This window comes from Melospiza melodia, chromosome 6, assembly GCF_035770615.1.
Source record: "Melospiza melodia melodia isolate bMelMel2 chromosome 6, bMelMel2.pri, whole genome shotgun sequence".
NCBI lineage: Eukaryota > Metazoa > Chordata > Aves > Passeriformes > Passerellidae > Melospiza > Melospiza melodia.
Window position 1 is genome coordinate 46985248 of NC_086199.1, and position 16979 is coordinate 47002226.

A 16979-nucleotide genomic window follows, 5' to 3' on the forward strand; every position below is an offset into this window, starting at 1 on the left:
CTTAAGTCAAACACAGGTTTTTAGTTCATTTTGTGGGTTTCCAGTCTTCAGTAGAGTTTTGAACTAGAGGAAAAAGCACTGTCAAGTGTAGCAGTGTGGGGTTTAGATGGTGGTTGGTGCTACCTCTATGTCATTGCCCAGTGAGCATCTCCTGTGGAAAAGCTGCTTGGGGCGCATTCAGGCAAGGCAGCCAAGTCCACACGCCACACTCACCACAGCTGGCCCAGCCAAGAGAGGCAGGAGGGCCTTCTGTAGGGTCAGTTCCAGCAAGGTTCATTTCAGCACACCAAAGAGGAACCAGGGACAAAAGACCAATCAGGTTCTCTGCACAAGGCTATTATGGGGGGGCCTATGGGGGTGCTACCAAGGGAAGAAGGGGCTGGTCACAGGGGTATCCCAGCCACTGAGGAAACAGGGAAAGGAGAAACCAGGGGAAGTTGGGACAAATGGGGATGGGAACTGGGATGGATCAGTGTTGTGCAAGACTCCATGGGGAAGTCTTTTCCCTCTGCCCAGGTGTAGAGAGACTCTATGGTAAGTCTCTCCAGGGGAGAGCCCTGGGGATTTCCCTGAGGGGGAAAGATCCTGAGAATTCCACAACTCCTCTGTTTTTTTCTTACTATGAAGACTTCCCCAGTGAACATCTGCAGACACTTCACAGGGAAACATGAGTAAAACAATAAAAACTAAATCCAGCTCCTTCAACAGCCTGAATAGTCTTTTTGAGAACCATCTCTAAAGAACAGTCTCAGTGTGTATTAGAAATTACCCAGAAGTATTCTGAAAATAGTAAACAGGAAATAATTACGCAGTCTCCCTAACTGTGATCAAGTGGACAAGCTATTAGAAAAACAAATCCTTTGGTAGGTGGCAAGTAAAAATAATTTAATACAACTAATTGGAACAATTTGGAACAACTGATACTCTCCTTAAGAACTCAACAGGAAATGTAGAGTTCATAAAAACCAGAAAATAGTTATAATAACCTAGTCAAACCATAAAATGTTCCAGGATGTTATTATAATATCCAAATTATCCAAAATTTGGAAAATTTTAAAAGCCAATATCAAAGTAAAAGCTATAAATTAAAGAAGCATCGAAAAATTACAATATGAAATGAAAAGTTTGCAGGACAGAATTAAAGTAAGATCCCAAACCACTAGTGGAAGCTTTAATCTAAATATGAAACTAAAAATCAAATTAACCAGGTTACCTCATGTGGTGGAAATGCTGCTTCATATGTGCCATTATTTAGTAACCTATTAATACCTAAAAAAAAAAAAACCAAAAAAGCTTTAGCTCTTATATAGATTTTTCATACACATTTTTCAAGTCACATTTGGAGAATGTAACTTAGTGTTAAATGATAAGAATGCTGCTGAAGATGACAATCAATAACCCCACCAACAACTTCAGCAGTGGTGCTTTCAGATTTCTGGCTCTGTCAAACTAAAGAGCAACTTGCCAAAGCACCAAAGCCTGAAAACTTTCCCTCAGGGCTGAGTGCTCGTACCAAATTGATTGTGAGAAAATAGTTACATTCACACTGTATTCCTCAGGGCATATAATACAGATTTTATGGGTGACCAGATGATCTGATAAGAGTGGTATGGATAGACAATCCTTGAGGCAGTGAAACTCCTGCAGGGTTAAAAACTATTAGGTATCTATTTAGCTACCAGCTAAACCCTGGTATTTTTAAATATAAGCCAGCTGAAAATTCCATATCAGAGCAGTGCTCTGTACCAGACTGACTACTGCATTTTGGATCAGTTCCTAGAGTCTTTCTAAGCCCAGATTTGTTGTACTAGCACAGCACATTACAAAACTTGAAAAAAATAAATAACCATTGATAGGTACAACAAGAAGTTTCAATAGCCTTTAAGAGCAAATCTGTAGCCAAAAGTTTCCTCAAGAAATAGGTACATATGGTGGAACACAGATTGGTCTCTTAAAATATACAAATTATACTAAACTAATCTTATAATGAAATTTCCCATCATCAACTTCAAAGGTGCTAGGTATGAACATTTATTCTACCTGTTTTTCTTACTACCACTTTTGTTCAGAAACTCAAGAAACAGTTTTCTGTAACTGGAATCACCCAAGCCTCTGCATATTAAAACTTTAATTGAATTCCTGCAGAAAATATAGAAAATCATGCATACATTCCCTGGTCATTGAAAATGAAAATTGGTAGTTTGACCTTCTAAATGGGTAGTTTGACTTCTGTATTATGAGTGTTGATATAAAGCAAATTCAGTCTTAGATCAGCTGTCTCTGAGCTACACAGACATCTCAAATAAATCAAGTGTGGCACACATTGATTCTACTGGACTGAAACTGATGGACAATAGCTGAAGTACTAGGATCAGTCCTTGAAAACATTTTCAGCTTTCTGAGGTAGATGTAACCCTTACTGTGGCTCTCAATAATGTAAAATTACAATAATCTCTCCATTTTATTTTAATGAATGAGTAATTAAGTGAAAAATATTGCAAATTTTCACTGAAATATTTAGGTAGAAAATGATGGGACAATGTTTCAATTCTGTTACTGTGTGAAAGATTTCAAGAATAGGAAAAAAATTAACTGAGTTTATTCAAATGGTATTTTTCCAGACAATTAAAGATGAACAATTTTATAGCTTTGGGTTAGGTAAAAAAAGTAGCATACTCACCCATTTTGGATTTTCCATCTTCATACTTAGTTCTCTGTAGCACATGATGCACAATTCTACTTCTTGTGGAATTGCTGAAGAAGCTGTCTTTGTTGTTTATCGTAAAACTATTAAAATAATGAATGTCTTAATATTCATAACAATGCACACACATTGAAACATAGCTGTTCAAGTGTTTTTGTTTGTTTTTTTTTACAATGATTTAGTGGAGGTTCACATTCCTTACACATAAGGTTATACACTGTTACAGCAGGTCCAATGAAGTTATCCTTATCACAAATTAAACCAAAAATATCCTACTATCTAGTTAATTTCTGTTAAATAAAGATCTTCAGTAACAGTGGTAGCCTTAAATTCAAATTACTTATGAGTTGACAGTTGTCTGTGCACTGGAACCACCAAAATTATTATTAAATAAAAACCAAATCCACACACTGGAGACTTGCGAAGCAACTCCACAACCATTTTCCCTTAGAGGATCCCAGGATGGAGCCAAGTAAAGCAGCCTTGGCCAGATGGCTCTATTCTGGATGCGGGAAATCTGATATGCAGGGGCTTCTTCCTGCTCAGCTGTGCCAAAAGTTGCTACTACAATTCATTACATCAGCTGAGCTGATTGAGAAAAAAACACCAGAACCAGGGGATTGATCCAGTGCAGTATGGTAAATTACTGGGAAAAAAAAAATTGAGTCTATAATGAAATTACTCTGTTTTTCTGGGGTAAAGTCAGTTCACTACATTTAGGTTCTTTACTGAGTGGAAAAATCCTGTTTATCCTAATTCATACTTCTATTTTAAATTAACTTTTATCTTCTAAAACAGTTATCACAAAATAACTTTAAAATTAAGAAACAGAATTTTAAAACCTAACTTTTTAGGTACTGAAAAAAATTTATGTCACATTTTAAATATAGCATTATCAACATGCTGATTTGAACACATATAGTTTCGTTGTATATATATTTGTATTTTCAGAGGCAATAGATCTTTTTAAATGCAGATCTGGTAAGAAAGAAAAAGAAAATTATCACTGGTCTTAGCTTGCTTCTGGTGTTCCAAATCTCAACTGGTTTTTGCCTACATAAAGTAAATAATAAGCACAGAAATCTTGAGCAAGTATTTGCATTTTGTAATGTAAGGGAACAAAAACCCAAACATCTTCTAAACTAAAATGGAAACATTCATCTTTCCATCAAATTTCAGATTATGTTACTGAGTGACCATCAAATAGCAAGTAACAAAGAGCAGATTTTCACTTGCAGAGAATAAAATCAGATATGATACTTGGTACTGCCAGTGACCATCTGTCAGCAGCTCCCTTTCTGGCCCTTGCTCAGAAGTGAGGAACAGAAACCCTTGTGGTGCGTGGCGCTGCCTGCCCACCCCAGCACTCACTGGTGGATGCGCGCGCGGCTGAAGGGGGCTGTGTAGCAATCTGTCTCCTCCAGATCAGGCAGGGCCTCCTTATCCAGCTTCATGGGATTTCTGGGCAACCAGCTTTTCAGCTCTCTAATGTTCCTCTGCAAACTGAGACAAGAAGTCAGATTCACACGCTCTCATTTCCTCGTCATTTCTATCACTGGCACTGCATATTTATTGACATCATACTAGAAATGAAATTAAATGAAAGCAGGAAACTTCCACATTAAGTAAACAAAAGAAAAGAAAGTCGAAAAGCAAAATGAACAATATTCGTTTGCAATCCATCTTGAACACTTTACTTGAGTAAAACTCATCCTAAAATTAGTGAGCTTACGGCTCAAAATGGGACTGTGGTATTGAGTCTGCAGAAATTAATTTTCCAAAGCAGTTCATCTGGCAGAACTGTAGGTGCTTATGCTTTAGCCAAGAACATACCCAGCTGCACTGAACAAAGCAAGTGAAACTCCTCCCCACTCTCTTGCCTGGCAACGTGGACACTAAAACTAATAAATTTTTTAAGTATATTTGAGAGTGCTAAGGATCCGATTATGGTTTTCTGATTGCAATAAAGTTTTCCCCTGCAAAATTTTCTTAAAAATCCAAGAGCTGATATTGCCTTATAAAATATACAACAGTATACCTAAATATCATATAAAATAAAGGTCATGTTACACTAAAATGGTTATGCAGTATTTAGACAAGAAAACTCCTAAATATGGCTTCCTCCAGATTCTTAAAAATGGATACTACAAAATACAAACAGAACATCAATGCTGTATCTTCAATTAAATTACATACTGGCAACATAAATGGTTTTTCTCTCTAACGGCACATTGCCCAAATGATGTCTCAGGACATCATTCATACATGTGTAAATCCAGTCAAGTGCAGTTAATTTTTTAAGTGAGCAAATTCAATTTTGCCCTCCTTGCTGACCTATATCTTTTCATATTCAATTGCAATGCAACATGGTTATTTAAGGAGTAGATCTCAAATTAAATGTGCTATATCATGACACAATAAGCACATCAGAGATTCAGAAAAAGCCTAAATTTGAGGAAAAACATTCCCCAAATAGTATTTTTTTCGGTGGAATTCGGGTTCTACTCAATGAATATGTATGCATGATATATAAAGCATATATATTTTACATCCACAAGAAGTGTAAAGCTAAGCAACAAATTCTTTTCTTTGAGGTGAATACTTCATTGCCTGTGCTAAGAAGCAGCACAGCCACACATTTCATAATGCCCATAATAAAAAGTTACATTTCATAATGTTAATAGTATTCCATAATGTGAATGCACCTATTTTCATAATGTTCCTAGTATAGACTAATAAGTGATGATGTGGTAAATTGCTCTCATGCAACAAAGTAACCCTTATGAAAATGTACTTCTTATTATCAACAAAAACAGAAAACCCCTATTTCACACAGTATCAGATAGAAATTTCAGCCAAATGTAAGAGAAGGATTTTACAGTTACATTTAAAATTCTCAAAATTTTCTTCTTGCTATATATTGCAAGATATTGGTGCACACTGTGTTGTAGCTGATACTGCACTTGAGGGACACCACTTGTGTTCAACACCAACCACTGTAAGCCAAAGAACATAATATGTTCATGATATTGGAACACAGAACACAGTACAGAGGCTGGTGGATTCCTTAAGTGTCTCCTTAATAATACCTTAGTGAGTTGATTATCTTTATTAGTTCCAGCAGAAGCTCTCTTAGTACAGTTTATATAAACACAGTTTCCCCTTTATTCTCTTGAACCCTTTTTTCTGTTGTACACTTGCTGACTTCTTAGTCGAAATCCAGAATTTTTTTTTAATAAGGAAAATACGCAGATGCATCAGGAAGAAAAGAAAAACAATGCATCTAGTTTCAGATTTTTTCATTATGAAAGTGCTTTAAAATTGGTTATGGGAGAAGTCTTGATCACTTCTCCCATACAAAAATCTAAAAAAAAGTTGATAAATATTATGTTAAAAAAGACAGCTCTTGTTTAAAATTCATGACTGCTTCTTTTAACATGAAAAGCAGCATTGGAATAAATTATTGCTAGTGTCCCCATTACAGTTGCAGTTTCTCTTTTGAGAAAATTGTAATGCCTTTAGTATTAGATAGCATAGGTAGATAGCATAGAATATTGCAACTGAGAAATGTATAAAGATGATACAAGAGAGCCATTTTTAGGTCATTTTACTGTTGAAGAAGAAACTGAGTTTTCATGGAGCTTGCCTTTAAACACAAAATTTTTGCCTAAATCATAGGACTAAGTATTAGCATTTTTACTCAGAGTGGCTTTCTAGGTTTAAAGCAGCACTTTAAACAGATTCCTGACTTAATCTGTTCAATGTAGCCTATTTAGCTACAGTAAAAGCAGAGAGAACTGCTCTGGGGAAGTCAGTAGCTCAGGCAAGGAGATAAAAAATGTCCCAGTGGAATGGTGCTGCAATGTTATGGGATACTGCTTCATGTATGCTTTTACCGAAACCACTCCAGCTGGTGCTACAGGAACACCTCAAACCAAGGAACAGCGCTCTTGAAATGCATGTGCATTTCATTCTTAGCTATACAATTTAATATTTTATGAAGACACTTGTAATTTCAGCTTTTCTCGACTCCCATTCTCAGTTTTACGCATCTGATTTATTTGGTTGGTTAGTCTTTTTTTGCAGAAAAGCTCACCCAAAAATCCTTGCAGATTATGTTTACTCAACAGACTACAATGCAAAGGAACACAGTATATGGATGATTTTAGCATTATCTGATCAAACTCATGGAATGAGATACCAGAATTAAGCAGCTTCACCAATCATGTTAGGCAGCTTTGACAGCAACAATCACCGAGCAGTTTGCTTGATGTTTGTGTCTCTTGAGACTGGCCACAAGTGCCAGCTACGTGCCACCAAGTTACCTGGGCTCAGTGCGTTTCCATGTAATAGGAAACACGTCAGTGTTGACAGATTCAACATACAGACACAATCATCACTAAAAAAAGAAAATTATCATACCTTTGTTTACCGGAATGATATCAACAATTTCACTTCAGTGTGCAGACTGAAACCCCAAAGATTTTAAGTCCTTTTGCAAAGCAAACTAACTGCAGGTCAGGCTCTGAACAAAGTCATTTTTGGTTCTCTATTTTTAGAAGTAATAAGTGATTTTAACATTTCAGTGGGTAGAGTGCAGCTGCATAAAAGACAACTACATTTTCATTTTCTTTTCCTTAATGCCATCCTTTACCAGCATGAAATCAGCAGGTCCAATGTGGCAATTACAAGACAGTCTTACTAGATTATTCAGTCTTCAATCTGAGAGCTCAGACAATTTTTGATACCAACCCTATTTATAGGTGTATTTCTTTCTTTTGAGAAGAGCAAGGCTTTCCAAATAATGCTCATAATGAATATGACAGATTTATTTCTATAGTGTGATTCAATGGACAGAAAACAAGCTTCTTAGAATTAAATACAATGTTAAGGGCTTTTTAAAGGTGTGTAAATAAACAGACCACATAGATACCACATAAAAGAAATTAAGTATTACATTTTTCTTGTCCTTTCATTAATGCACCTAATAATCTTTTGCAGATCTTTTAAAGAACATTTATAGATACATATCTACCTATCATATAACCGTGTCAATAAAGTTAAAGAAGTGTACAGGCTACAGCAGGTCTAATATACTAGAATTATACTAGAATACTTTGTAGTCTTAAATCATAGAAACTTTATAAGCTTAATATTTTGGTATACAAGAATTTTAATATACTTCATGTAGCTCATATAAACTCTATTTAACATAGAAATTTTAACAAGAGATTAAATAAACTACAGGGAAGCAGTAAAATTTGAAAAGTTGCAAGATGCAAGGTAACAATGACAGTTGTAGAAGTATGCATGTGATGTGTATGTCAGCAATTTTAGAGTCAGCTTTCAACTTTAAATATAGCTTCTTTCTATATTTCTTTTGTTTCACACAATTCCTATGTGCACTGAATTTTATAAGGTGCCAGAAAATATACACATAAAAATATTTATACCCAAATTCTCACAAAGTAAATCACAAGTAAAAGTGTTTATCTCAATACAAAATCAATCTGGCATGGAAATTACTCATTACTCAATTCACAGGTACTGTGCAATTTCAGTTGCATCTTTCAGATATTTGTCCTTCTAAATAAGGAAAACAAAATTTATGTAATATCCAGGACCCACCAGATGGATTATAGACAAAACAAGACAATTTTGAAGTAAAGCTTGTTGATTCTGCCTTTTATTGCAAGCATTTCACTTAGACTTTTCATAATGCATGCTAAAATGGAGCAAACATGCGAACTGGGAAGAGGACAAAACACAGTTGTAAATCTATGTTATAAATTGGTTTACTTCAACATATGTTATCAGCTCATATGTTTAAAGTTTTCTCACTTTACCATTCAACATTCTGCTGTTGTTAGCTGATCGTCTTGGAAATTGTTATCATGAGACTCCCTAAATTGCTCCAGAGAAATGAGAGCTCTTTACCATCTAAAGTGACAATAGGAGAACCTAAAGTGATCTCAAGATCCATCCCAAGAAAACCTATGATGGGGAACTCTTTCAGGAGAATTCCCTCATGTGAAATACTGTCAGGTATCTTTTCTGCTGGGGATTAGGATTCACAAGACATAATTATGTCTGACTAAAGGGATAGGGAGTAACTACAGCTCAGTGACCCCCATTCTCATTTCCTAGCACTCCCAGGCTCCTTTCCCCTGCCCCTACAGGCTCTTGTACCCTTCTTCTGGCTGACAAAAACACCACAAGTAGCACCAGCTAGCTAAAAGTGAGTTTTGCAAGTTACTCTCTCAGCTAGCAAACAAAAATTCAAAGCAGCCTTCACCATGTGGCATTAATTTGTTCCTGATCACGACGACAGGAGAAAAAGTATGTTTGCATATCTAAGGACGTAGCTGACTGCTAGAATCTGAGGCACACACTCAAAAGCATCCTTCATGCTAAAGAGGTATGCCTTGGTGTCAGCAGATATAAGGGCAGAGGTAGATGCAGTATTAAATCCTTACTGCAAAGATAAGGTCTCTTTTTTGTTTGTTTCCCTAGCATAAACATTTTTACATTTCTAAAATGACAACTGGCAAAGCTTTAAAGAACTGCACCTTGTTGCAGATGAATATTTTAGCACTTTGAGCTGACATATTTTGAGTTTTCAGAAAAATAATCTAATTTTCCAAGTGTCACGGATAAATTTACAACTGCGAATGGGTTTTCTTTAGCAGGGTCACTATCTGACAAAATTAGAAGCTACACATCACCCACCAACCTGCCCATGGTTTTGCTCCTCCAGTCAGTGTAATAACATTTTTTCCTGAAAGAACAGCAAAAAATCAGCTGAGATTAATCAAGTAGGACATAGTTGAAAGGGACATACATGTTACAAAAGAATGCTATACATTTTAAAACATGCATTTTCATAGACAAAAACATGAAAAAACTTTAAAAAGGCAAGTGAAATAGAATAAGTCATTACAATAACATAGTTTCACATTTTTCAAGTTTGTTCTAAAATAACAGATTTGTAGCTACTGACAAAAACGATAACTGATCAATAAGCCACTTAATAGTTCTTTTCTCCCCACCCAGTAGAGTCTTCTCAGAACAGTTATTTTGAAACCAAATGGAGACATATTTGCTACATGGTTTATATTTCCCACACCTAGCTTCAGGCTTTTTGTTTGGCCTCCTCCTTTAATTTCATGTCACATTTCAACCACAAAAAGAGCCTTGATATTGCAGATTCCTCAGGAGTTAGGAAGATCTGCAACTGCACACCTGGGCAGCACATGAGATTCATAAAATTACATTACTTACATTGAAGATCCATTGAAATTAATACCTTAAAAGGAGGGTGAAAGACTCCTTGCCTGGAAAATATGTGGTCACTGAAAATTATGTATCTACCAATCTGCAGACTGTTGGCAGCCTGACACTTGGTACTGCTAGGCAGCATTGTAAATGAAGCAATGAAAGGTATTAAAGGGTTTTCAGACTTTTTTTTAACAAAACCCTTAATTATCCTTAGCTGTTTTGCCCAGATGGAGTTCAGCTGTTACAAATAACTTATTAACTACAAACAATAATAATTATGAGTTGCAAGACACTTGTAGACAAAATTAAAGCTTTGCCTCAATTCTAGAAACAGATATAGTTTTATTTCTATTGACAGACCATATACTTAAAAATACCCATGACAGTTAAAAAATCATAACTCAGTCATGACCTAGCTTTGATGCTTACACAAACCCTGTTTGAAACCATGTACATATGCTTCCAAATAAAGCAGCATGGCAAAGTCAGCCATATATACAAGACAGTAATGATCACTACACACTGTCTATTGAAATTTCAGAAAAATTTCATTCTGCAATTGACACAATGAGATTCCATCTATATTACATATATGATACATATTATATATCTGTCAACACATTTTGGTATAATACCATGCTAAAACAGTTCTGGGGTGTGGGTGAATCTCAAATGTATTTTTACTTTTCAGAAACAGAGAGAAGTAACCTGTGTGATAATAATTCTGTTGATTTTGTTTAGATTCCTGGATTGAGCAAAATGAAACTAAAAAGTTTGAATTGAATTCTTCATGTGTTCAATATTCATATATGATATTGACATATGGCATATTTTAGTGACCATAACTAAAAGTCAAAATTTTGCAAGACTGTGCAAGAACAAACAGGTATACTGCATTAAAGTATTGCAGGGAAGGTTATCTGTCATCTTTAACTTTGTACTAGAACCAGTCAGAAAACACTGATGAAACAGATAAATGAGAAATAATTTGCTTTTTAGAATTACAGAATATCTCAAGTAAGAAGGGATGCATAAAGATCATCAAGTCCAACTCTCTTTTCCCCTTAGGCTTACTTAAATCTATCTAAGGATGACCTAAAATTTTTTGGGAGGAAGATGCTCTAGTTCACTGAGTAATCACTAATTGTGGGAGAATTGCAGCATTTGAGGTTCCTTTGTCCATTGAATGGTTACCTCAGAAAAACAATACACACCATCCAGGTAGGAATCATTTCATTTAAAAAAGCAAGTTCAACACCTCAAACACAATTGTTCTTAACAGAATATGTAATTAAATTATAAAATGTGCGGTCACAGGATGTTGTTACAGGAGTGCAGGTTTATATTTCTGCATCCATGAAAAAGCCATCTGGGCAGATATGAACAAAGATGAAGAACTGTGTCTCAGCAAGTTTCTAAAGCACAGCCTTCTACAGAGAAGGAAGGTATCATGAAAAACTGCTCATCTCCTGTAGGGGACACTTTGGAAAGGCTGCTGGCAAAGCAGGGCAGACCATTCCTCTATTCTGCTACATCCAGCTTGTGTTTGCAACAGAATTGTGTCGAGTTTTCTGTTTGAAAAGGTAAAGAAATTCAAGAAATATACTAAAATAGTCACACAAGTTCTAGACTGCAATTTCATTTAAATACCTATTAAAATCTTTTTAAAGATAACAAAAATGTTGACCAATTTACTATTTCTCACAGTTCTATTATGGAGGTAGAGGTGGAAAAATATCTTCCCAAATGTATGTATTTCCTTGTACAGCAAAACTACCAAAAAGGTGAAATTGGAAAATTTAGTATTTCATCTACTTTTGGTTTACTGAAATTAATTGGATAAAAAGAAGCCAAAGCAACAGAGACCCTTTGGGGGAAACACTAAGAGAATATATTTATACGGCATTAATAATATAACAAACAAACATGATTTAGAATGTCTTCCAAATAAATCAGGATTGCAAAAGCCAGCCTTTTATGTCCTGAGAGCACTATAGATCTATGAAGTAACTAAAATTATGAAGAATTCAAACCCATTGCTAAAACACAATTTTGTGAAGTAATGTATCAAAAGGAGGAAGAAATAATTTTTAATTGCAATTTTGATTATTTATGTCTGTATGCCCATATATAAACACTTCTATACTTAATATACTGGCAAGTATTTTTTGAACTAGATAAACTCAAATAGCACTATAATAATATTTTTAAACATATGGAAGATGACTATTACTAAAACATTTTTTATGGAAAGGCCTTTGAAGGCTTAATGGGATGATGTGAAAATTCACTACAGAACTGGGTATGTGGAGCAAGATTTGAGCAACGATGATTCACAATCACTGTTTCTGTCTTAGGACCAATGCAGGAGACCACAGTGCCATAGCATAAAAGACTGAGCATTTGGCAAGGGCGTTTTCCATGGCTCACACAACTTCGGCACCTGGTTACCACTTGAACTCATGCACACAACATGCTCTTCTCCAAGAGCATTATCAATCAATTTGAAAAGGCACATTTTCTCCTTTAAAGACTTAAGTATTGTTGCAGAAAATATCAACCTGTCCCACAAATTAATAACAAATATTAATTTGTTAATACGATAGAACTTGTTTTACATTCAGACAAGGAAGTCAGTTCAGGCCATTATTCTGCCTAACGAAAGTTACTGGACCTCAGTTTACTCAAATTGTGACAATATGTGTTATAGTGGAGACATGGAAGACACTTTCTGTCATTTCACCTGCCTTTCAATAAGACTCCAGAAAAACCCTAAAATCATGGAGGACACTCAAGCTCAGATGGAGAATATCTGAAACTCTGCCAAGAACATCCAAAACAATGTGTGAACTACTGTTGTCTAAAAGATATATGCTCAATCTGATGTAAAAGGCAAGTTTGAAAACAAGTAACACATAGTATTGTGTAAAAATGAGGAAAGAACAGAACTTCTTATTTGTTTCTCCTCTCTCCCTATCCCATCACTAAAATAAATATGAGCACTCCTGGCTACAGAGCAGTAAAGACTGCACTTTTAGACTTGAGTAAGTGACGAACTTTCAATATTAAGCACTAAATCATAGATTTCTTAAAATATTTTCCACAATACCTGAAAGGCATCCTGATGTTCATTCTTTCTGCATACTTGCACAATGTCTCCCATGGACAGTGAATTTTAACAAACATGATATCACTGTTGGTAACAGCTGGCTGCAAAGAGCAGTAACATGCAAATACGTATTAATAATTTAAACCTACAGCAATCACCCTTCCAGAAGCATTCTACCGGGTCAAATTCTGATTTTAGGCCTGAATTGGGCATGCAACTCTGAAAATAAATGCTCTTCTAGACAAAGGAAAATCGGTAACCTTTCTCGCTTACAGGCTCTGTAGTATGTGTAGACAAGTGGGACAAAAGGCATCTGTAGGGAAAGATCTGTGGTCATGAACTTAAGTAAAGACTTTATGCAGCACCTTTTTACATGGAATCAATTTAACATGGAATTAATTTTAAATCTCAAAAAAATCACCTTAGATAACTAGATCGAAGACCATTCTGTGTCTCCCATTAAAGAAAAAGTGTGGTCAGTGCTAGAGGCATGAGAACAGATGAGAGAAGGCTCCAGGTTGCGAAAATGGTAACTCAAGGGAATGGTTGAGCAATTGAGTTATCTGCTGGGAATTTTTAAATGTGTATGAACTGGGATATTTAATTTACAATGTGTACTCTACACAAATGTTTTTCATCATTAATTTATTTATACGTAAAAAATTATTTTCAGCCTTAGAGATTTCTATATTCACCTCCTCTTGTGAACACTTCAGTTCCCCACACTCTTCCCAGATGTATTTGCTTGAGATTCTATAACTAGATATTTTTATAGTTGAATTGTGTCTGATTAAAGCCTCCAAAAGCCTGACTTTGTAAGGTTTGGTAAGTAAAGGTAAAAGAAAATGCAGTTAAACTTAAAATGTTGCCAATTTTACCTACCCGTTCCATAAATCATATCACAGTTCCATAGTACTACCTCAAATATTTTACTTTCTTGAAAGTTGTGGATAAAATACAATGCTTGCGGAAAACAAAATAATTCAGAACTTTGTTTCCGAATGTCAGAAATTCTGAACTGACAAAAGCTCTATATATTAAAACTGGAACAAAATCAGCTATTTTTATTACCATACTGTAAAAATTCTTAAAAGTCTTAAAACCAAATTTTAGTCAGGCTAGCTATTTATGAATATTTAACATGCTATATTGTGAGCTATATCTTGCAAGCTCATTGCTTAAACCCAGAACACATATTACAATTCTACTGAGATGAAAAATCAAGACAAAAGACACATGAACAATAGGAGCTTACATCAGAATAGAGTAAATATATACCTGTTCTGCAGGTCATTCATGAGACAGCAAAAATGCAAGGCAATGTTTCCCTGGCTCCATTTTCTTTCATTTTTTATTAATACTACTATTACTAGCCACAGATTAACCAGAATAGTGACAATCTTAACCCCTTGAGAAACAGTGAGACATTTAACATCAGGCATTCTGCTGAAAGACATAGAGGATATGTATTAAAGCAACAACATGGGTTACTGAAGCTGCTTCTGTTCTGCAAGCATGAGAAGCTGGAACTTTTCCCCCTGTACTGCATGACACTTCTGTGTACAAGCATGTATCTCCAAATCATTTTAAAATACACACTATCAAACTATTCTTATTAGTTTAATACAGTTAAGCAGATGATGAGAACTGCCTGGAAAGGCTTGTAATTTTGTCTGGAATCTTTTATCAGTTCAGTAAAGTAGGATGGTATAATAAAGGGCTTTTTTTATGCCACATAAGCTACAGGACTCACCTCCCGTTCTAACATAAGCCCTTCTGCTCTCAAATTCTTCTCAAATGTGCTTCTTTTCTCTACCTGTGGGCTTGATTTCTTGTAGACCAAGATGTAATCAATGCGCTTTTTGCCATCTTTGAAGAAGAGTCCTGATGATGCCATGGCATCACTCTAGCAAACATAAAAGAAACATACTCTAAATATGGCATCTATAAAGATGAAGAGCTCCATTGTGAATTGTATATAACATAGCACTTCCTAAACCATGGAAACAGCCACATATCTAAAGGATGATGAATATGCAAGAAGTTCAGAAGAACAAAAAAGTGATATGCATCAGTTCCTCAGGATTTCAAATTAATTACAACAAAACAAAATAAAATAGCTTTGCAGAGCCCATATTCCAGTTATTTCAGTTGAGCAAAAACCTTAAAATTCTTGAGTGGTGCATATTGATATGAACTTTTGTTTATCCCTACTTTCAATTGGAAATTAAAAAGAAAAAATGAAGAAGTCAATTAAAGCAATTTTCTCAGCTTTATACCTGTGCAAATTTTATAAAACAAACATACCTATATTTTCTCCAAGGCAGAAATAAAGCTAAAAAATTTATAAAGAATGCTATTGATCGGAATGTTTGCACGGACAGTCTAGTTGAAGTGCTTTTTCAATGCCATGTTAGCCATGTTTCAATCTTGACTAGTTCCTTCCTACCATGCTTGCAAACATATCAAGGTCAGGAATTACCTGACCTTGATATGGAAAACCCTGCTTTACATGCTGCTGCTGCTGCGGAGCTATTTTTGCATTCTGTGATTTGCATGCTTCAGAACAGAGACCAAACCAACTGGTGACAGACTACAGAATGTTAGAATTATTAGGTTAGGATGGACCTCCAAAATCATTGAGTCAAACCAAACACCACCTTGTGACGACTAAATCACAGAACAAGGTGCCTCATCCAGTCATGTCTTGAACACCTCCACAGATGGTTACCCTGCCACCTCCCAGGGCAGCCTCTTCCAATGCTTAACCATCCGTGCAGTGAAAAAATTGCTCTTGATGTCCCATCTGAGTGTCTCCTTGTACAATTTAAGGCCATTTCCTCTTGTCCTGTTGACTGGTAGAAGAGGTTGATCTCCATCTTGCTACAATCTCATTTCAGGTAGCTTTAGAGAGGATGACTCCTCCGAAGCTTCTCTTGTGACTGAACAACTCCTGTATCCCCACCTTATGAGGCATGCCACTCCTCTTACAAGGAGTGCCTCGTAAGCCTTAGTCTCTCTGGACCCTCACCAGCTCCACTGCCTATCTCTGGACAGTGGAATTAATTAATTAATTAACTCCAGCACCTCAATGTCTCTCTTGCAATGAGGGGCCCAGAACTGGATGCAATACTCAATGCGTGCCCTCATCCATGCAGAGAGCAGAGGGACAACTACAGCCCTGCTCTATTTCTGATACAGGCCAGGTGCCATTGGCCTTCTTGGCCAACTGGGCACACATATTCAGTCAGCTGCTGAGCAGCACCCCCAGGTCCTGAAAACTTTAAAATCTGAAAAGGAAAACTGAGAAACTATCATCATCCTCTGGAGAATGCAGCACTTATTTAGACATGAACCATCCAGAAGAATGTTGGTTTCAAGAAGTATGCATTACACCCATCATAAATGGGTCCAAATGTTTATGAATGCTGCATCTTCTGAACAATGGGATGATGCTGGTCCTAGGAATTAATCGTATTTGGATTATTTGGATATGAAATTTACAATAGTCAGTTATACCCCACAGGGACATTCTCTATTCAAAACTAGAACCATGTATCAGTGCATGATATCAGCATTATATATATTGGATACCAGCTCACTTGTTTCTATGTGAAATGTTTTTCTTACGCCCACATCTCTCACTGCCAGCTTTCTACACATTTAGTGCTTCTGAGAACTCCTCAGTCTGCAAAACCTAAAGCATTCTAACAAGATTCTTTCTCTGTCTTTGCTTTTTTAACTCCCAAAATAAAAAACAACAACAGTCTGTCTCAGACAATCTACCGTTACAAAGGAGTGCACCAGAGAACATTATTTAAGTACATTAAGCTTCAATTTAAGCTCTAAGATCATTGAGTCCAACCATTAACCCAACACTACACCATG

The 16979-nt window shown here is 35.9% G+C and overlaps 1 protein-coding gene across 4 annotated transcripts in view; it reads right to left on the minus strand.

Annotated features, from left to right (window-relative positions):
- Nucleotides 1–16979, minus strand: part of ANO3 (anoctamin 3) — a 108046-nt gene that overhangs the window by 33577 nt on the left and 57490 nt on the right. For 3 of the 4 annotated variants that reach the window (XM_063160525.1, XM_063160528.1, XM_063160526.1), the window contains exons 5-10: nt 14845–14997; nt 13092–13192; nt 9438–9482; nt 4076–4207; nt 2681–2787; nt 1214–1269 (exon numbers count right to left, since the gene is read on the minus strand). In XM_063160525.1, coding sequence (XP_063016595.1) covers nt 1214–1269; nt 2681–2787; nt 4076–4207; nt 9438–9482; nt 13092–13192; nt 14845–14997 — 594 coding nt within the window. The remainder of the gene's footprint in view (nt 1–1213; nt 1270–2680; nt 2788–4075; nt 4208–9437; nt 9483–13091; nt 13193–14844; nt 14998–16979) is intronic. The other variant, XM_063160527.1, reaches the window with a different exon arrangement.